Genomic DNA, 6282 nt, shown 5'->3' with positions numbered 1-6282 from the left:
AACTAAAGCAATTGAATTATAACACCCCGTATTTGGCAGATTAATCAAAATGTCAAAAACAGAACTTAATTCGATGGCAAAGCAAAGATTTTTATTTAACCGCATTACACGTCTACATTAGCAAAACATAGGAAAACTCAAAAAGCACACTCTAAGTGCTTAGATTGGCTTCGGATCATTAGTTATGATCTCTATTATTACTTATTATATAAAGTACATAGATAGCTTATTACTATAGCATAAGCTATTACTACTATTTAGTCCTCACTGCGCAATTCACAGCCTCGCAGGGGTCCAAGGCCACATGCCCTACGCAAATTCTTGACCTCTTCCTCCAAGTCTTGCTCATCACTACTCTCCAATTTCTCACTTTGCTTCTCATAAATCTTCTGCAATGCACGGCACTGGCATTTGGGGCTATCCAATTCATTCAGCTCTTCGCAGCAGCTCTCTAATTGCTTGCGGTCACTATTACGCCTTAAGGAATGAATTCCCCGGAAGCTAAGAACACGATCCTCTTCCTCTTCCTGATCCTCCTCAAGCTTCTCCTTTATGTAATTCCCACATTTTTTCAGGTTCACCCTCTGGAGTTGCTCCTTGCAACTCTGTTGCTCCTGTTTTGATTCTCTAGCGTTTGCAACCAAGAGAAGGGCGGCTAGCACGGTTACTAGAATGATGAACTTCGCCATTTTAGTGGAAATATATATGTGTATGACTGTAGTGTTGTAACTTTGGTGTTTGGTTTTGATGAGAAGTGAATGTATATGGATGGGGCTTTTATAGAAGAATTGGGGTCTTGCATGCAAGGTACGTGGAAGGGGAAGGGTGATATTGGTGTCGATGGTTTTGATGGAGTGGCTGTGTTTGCTTGAATGTTTATTTTTATGCATCCACCTAGCAGTTTCATGTGTTGATACGAGGCCAAGTGTTTCTTTATTGGTCCCAACAGCCAGTTGGATGGCTTTGTCTTGATTATAAATGTTGTTGGAAAATAAAATTATTCTCAAGATTTATAAATTAGAAACTTTTTCTATTAAAATTATATATTTGCTTTAGTAAAAAATAAAGACTTTATATGATATTCTTTTATGTATTATAGAATGATATGATATCATAAACTATAATATCAAAATATAACTTAATCATATTAATACTATCTTAATTAAGAAGGGAAATAAATTATTATAAAATTATTTTCCATTAAATCCTGACTAATTAGAATGTATGGAAGGTAATTTTGTATACAACTTGACCCTTATATATTTATAGAAAGGCCATGTCACAAATTCGAACCCATAATGTTTAAATCACAAAAATGGCCTTCTTTGCAAATAAATCATTATATATAAAGGAGATATAAAAAAAATTAAGATATTTTAATCTACATGTTATTATAATATATTTTTTATTATTTTAATCAATTAATCTAAATCTAAATGTTCCATAAGATCCTAAAGAAAAAAATGGTAACTCCATTGTAACACTAATTATTATTTAAGAACATTCAAACATTAAAAAAAAAAACACAAAACAGAAATGTTTGTCATTTTAAAAAGACAAAATTTTGTATTATTTTAAATAAAACAACTATATTTTGATATATATATATATATTATGAGTAATATGTCACAGGAAAAAACTTGCATCATGTTACACTTATAATGCAAGTGGGCCCCATCAGTTTTGTAAAATAAAAAAATGATGCACGGATATCCATGTGTTTGCAGGAAGGAATAGTCGATTTTATGTAACATAACCAAATGATTTTCCTATATATATATATGGGGAGAAGTATTTCTCCGATCACCGGAGATAAAGTTATCTTCACTGTGCTCAAAACGACGTTGTTTTGGAGTTATAAGATTAAAAAATTATAATGACAAAGACTAATATAACCCTGCAATATATTATAATTATAAAAATAATTTGATTTCTATCTCAAAACGACGTCATTTTAAGCTCACTGGAAATAACTTTATCTCCGACGATTTGAGAAATCCTTTACCCATATATATATATATATATTAGCTTTTCTTACATTCTCTTTCTTCTACAAAATTAAGAAGAAAGAGAATATAAAAATCAATAAATTAATATGCTTTAAAACAGGATCATTTTAGTTAAAATAACACAAAATTATATGTAATTCAAAATTATATGTAATTCAAAATAATAAATATTCTTTTTCATATATAAAATAACATAAATTAAAGGGGAATGATCCATTTATAAATTTTTTTTTTATAAATTACACTAAGTACGACCGGTAATACACTCTTGATTGAAGTATGACTGGTCATACTTAGTATAGTTTGTAAACAAAAATTTTGTAAATATAATGTTTCCCTAAATTAAATAAATAAATTTTAAATCATTACTATAATTTAATTTAAATAATTTAATTAAACTAATATAGAAAATTCGGGATCTTGCATGTAAGGTACGTGGAAGGGAGAAAGGGCGGCTGTTTTTGGTGGGGTTGCTGTGTTTGCTTGAATGTTTTCTGTGTCTCCACGTAACAGTTTCATATATGCAAATACTGCGTGTCACTCACAGAAATCATGAGAGGATATATATAAATATTAAATAAATAATCAGAAAAGTATTTTTACAGTGATCGCAAATAAATTATTTGTATTTATTCACACAATGACATCATTTTATGATTAAAAAATTAAAAAAATATATAACGATAAAAAGTATTATAACCTTAAAATAAATTACCTTAATTTCCGTCCCAAAATAACATCATTTTGAGTTCAATGCAGATAAATTATATGTGATCGTTCAGAGAAAATAAATCCATAAATAATATTTAAATTTTATCTGAAACTTCCAAAAAGAGTCAAATAATAATTTACAGTGCAGGTAACCTCCGATGAATCAATTCAAATACTTTTAACAAAGAAAAAATAAATAGTGTTATGGAATATTTCCATATCCTAACCACCTACTCAAGGATCCCTTAAAGGATAATTTTCCAAGTATCCTAACAATATAAAACAGTAAGGCAGCTAAGGATAGAGTCTCTATCCCAACAGAAAGGAAGTTAAATCCTACTACAACTGGGAGATCGACACAAGCCCAATAGGTAACCCTTATAAATAAGAGGTTAAAAACCCCAGGTATACACTTTTAACCTATTTACTAATACTGCCCACACTGTGCACACATCCACCACTTGGCTATAAGCCTATTGCTTGTGCGCAATGATTGGGACCTCGGCTATAAGCCTAGTATACACTTGATATACACTATCTCTGAGCGCATACCCTACAGTATAGCAATACGGTCTATCCAGGACCGAACATTGGCGCCGTCTGTGTGAAACGACAAATTTTGACTCCCATCCAAGGTGAACACGCGCGGCATAGCACGAAGCGACAGATTGCAGGCGACCTCACGCACCCTGAAATTGCTAAAACCACATAAATATAAGGAGACAAACCCTACCGTAAAAATGGCTTTTGATCCTCCGAGAGACTCTAGAATGGAGCTCGAGATCCAAGCAGATGGCAATTTGACAAAGATTCTCGTCGTCGCACTTCAAATTTACTAGCTCGGACTCGGCCTTGAGCTCAGCCCAAAAAAGGGCTTCAAGTTTAAAAGCTCGGCATCGGTCTTGAGCTTCGACTCAGTCCAAAAAAAGGGCTTCAAATTTATTAGCTCGGCCACAGCCTTGAGCTCAGCCCAACGAAAAGCTTCAAGTTTAAGAGCTCGGCCACGGCCTTGAGCTCAGCCCAACGAAGGGCTTCAAGTTTAAGAGCTCAGCCTCAACCTTGAGCTCCAACTCAGCCCAGTGAAGGGCTTCAAGTTTAAGAGCTCGGCCCAACGAAGGGCTTCAAGTTTAAGAGCTCGGCCACGACCTTGAGCTTAGCCCAATGAAGGGCTTCAAGTTTAAAAGCTCGGCATCACCCTCGAGCTCAGCCCAATGAAAGGCTTCAAGATTAAACCTCGGCCTCAGCCTTGAGCTCAGCCCAACGAAGGGCTTCAAGTTTAAGAGCTTGGCCTCATCCTTGAGCTCCAACTCAGCCCAGTGAAGGGCTTCAAGTTTAAAAGCTCGGCCACGGCCTTGAGGTCGGCCCAACGAAGGACTTCAAGTTTAAAAGCTCGGCATCAGCCTTGAGCTCCAAATTAGCCCAATAAAGGGCTTCAAAATTGTTAGCACGGCCTCGGCCTTGAGCTCAGCCCAACGAAGGGCTTCAAGTTTAAGAGCTCGGCCACGGCCTTGAGCTCAGCCCAGCGAAGGGCTTCAAGTTTAAGAGCTCAGCCTCAGCCTTGAGCTCCAACTCAGCCCAGTGAAGGGCTTCAAGTTTAAAAGCTCGGCCTCAGTCTTGAGCTTCAACTCAGCCCAATAAAGGGCTTCAAAATTGTTAGCTCGGCCTCGGCCTTGAGCTCAAACTCAGCCCAATGAAGGGCTTCAAGATTAAAGCTCGGCCTCAGCCTTGAGCTCAGCCCAACAAAGGGCCTCAAGTTTTAAAGCTTGGCATCAGCCTCGAGCTCAGCCCAATGAAGGGCTTCTAGATTAAAGCTCGGCCTCAGCCTTGAGCTCAGCCCAACAAAGGACCTCAAGTTTAAAAGCTCGGCATCAGCCTCGAGCTCAGCCCAATGAAGAGCTTCAAGATTAAAGCTCGGCCTCAGCCTTGAGCTCAGCCCAACAAAGGGCCTCGAGTTTAAAAGCTCGACATCAGCCTCGAGCTCAGCCCAACGAAGGGCTTCAAGATTAAAAGCTCGGCATCAGCCCAATAAAGGGCTTCAAAATTGTTAGCTCGGCCTCGGCCTTGAGCTCAGCCCAACGAAGGGCTTCAAGTTTAAGAGCTCGGCCACGGCCTTGAGCTCAGCCCAACGAAGGGCTTCAAGTTTAAGAGCTCAGCCTCAGCCTTGAGCTCCAACTCAGCCCAGTTAAGGGCTTCAAGTTTAAAAGCTCAGCCTCAGCCTTGAGCTTCAACTCAGCCCAATAAAGGACTTCAAAATTGTTAGCTCGGCCTCGGCCTTGAGCTCAGCCCAACAAAGGACTTCAAGTTTAGGAGCTCAGCCTTGAGCTCAGCCCAACGAAGGGCTTCAAGTTTAAGAGCTCGGCCACGGCCTTGAGCTCAGCCCAACGAAGGGCTTCAAGTTTAAGAGCTCAGCCTCAGCCTTGAGCTCCAACTCAGCCCAGTGAAGGGCTTCAAGTTTAAGAGCTCGGCCACGACCTTGAGCTCGGCCCAACGAAGGGCTTCAAGTTTAAGAGCTCAGCCACGACCTTGAGCTCAGCCCAATGAAGGGCTTCAAGTTTAAAAGCTCGGCATCAGCCTCGAGCTCAGCCCAATGAAGGGCTTCAAGATTAAAGCTCAGCTTCATACTTGAGCTCAGCCCAACAAAGGGCCTCAAGTTTAAAAGCACGGCATCAGTCTCGAGCTCAGCCCAATGAAGAGCTTCAAGATTAAAGCTCGGCCCAACAAAGGGCCTCAAGTTTAAAAGCTTGGCATCAGCCTCGAGCTCAGCCCAATGAAGGGCTTCAAGATTAAAGCTCGGCCTCAGCCTTGAGCTCAGCCCAACAAATGGCCTCAAGTTTAAAAGCTCGGCATCAGCCTCGAGCTCAGCCCAATGAAGGGCTTCAAGATTAAAGCTCAGCTTCAGCCCTGAGCTTAGCCCAACAAAAGGCCTCAAGTTTAAAAGCTCGGCATCAGCCTCGAGCTCAGCCCAGTGAAAGGCTTCAAGATTAAAGCTCAGTCTCAGCCTTGAGTTCCAACTCAGCCCAGTGAAGGGCTTCATGTTTATAAGCTCGGCATCAGCCTTGAGCTCCAACTCAACCCAGTGAAGGGCTTCAAGATTAAAGCTTGACCTCGGCCTTGAGCTTCAAATCAGCCCTAGCCTTATCTTCAGGCTCCGAGATCAAAATGAAGACAGAAAATGAGAGATGTGATCCTAATAAAAGGATCACACCCCAATCTAAGATAAAAATGAAGACAGAATCGGAGAGATGTGATTCTAGTAAAAAGATCACACCTCAATCCGAGAAGACGAATTTGGAGAGATCGTGATCTTAGAAAAAGATCACATCCCAATTTGAGATAAAAGAAAAATCGAGGCAGCATATGATGTGGGGCTCCTATTCAAGATTTTGGCAACAAAGCCAAATGGCAAAGTTTGCGACCCAACAGGCCAGCCTCAAATTAAAGATCCACCGTAAATAAAGCGGGATTCAAAATAAGAAAACCACGGCGTAACAAGCCGGGTTCAGATAAAAAGTCCACGCTAATGAAGCGTGGCTCAAAGTAGAAAGCCACGGTATGCGAAGCC

At 39.7% G+C, this 6282-nt stretch overlaps 1 protein-coding gene across 1 annotated transcript; it reads right to left on the bottom strand.

Annotated features, from left to right (window-relative positions):
- Positions 1-257: 257 nt before the first annotated feature.
- On the bottom strand, positions 258-689 carry LOC133302473 (conglutin delta 2-like). Its single transcript, XM_061502250.1, has one exon. It carries the CDS (start codon positions 687-689, stop codon positions 258-260), a length of 432 nt encoding a protein of 143 aa, XP_061358234.1.
- Positions 690-6282: the final 5593 nt, after the last annotated feature.

The sequence above is a fragment of the Gastrolobium bilobum genome, unplaced genomic scaffold (assembly GCF_033153095.1).
Source record: "Gastrolobium bilobum isolate Gb01-03AN ecotype WA unplaced genomic scaffold, APGP_CSIRO_Gbil_v1 utg11463, whole genome shotgun sequence".
NCBI lineage: Eukaryota > Viridiplantae > Streptophyta > Magnoliopsida > Fabales > Fabaceae > Gastrolobium > Gastrolobium bilobum.
This window is presented reverse-complemented; position numbering and strand designations above follow the sequence as displayed.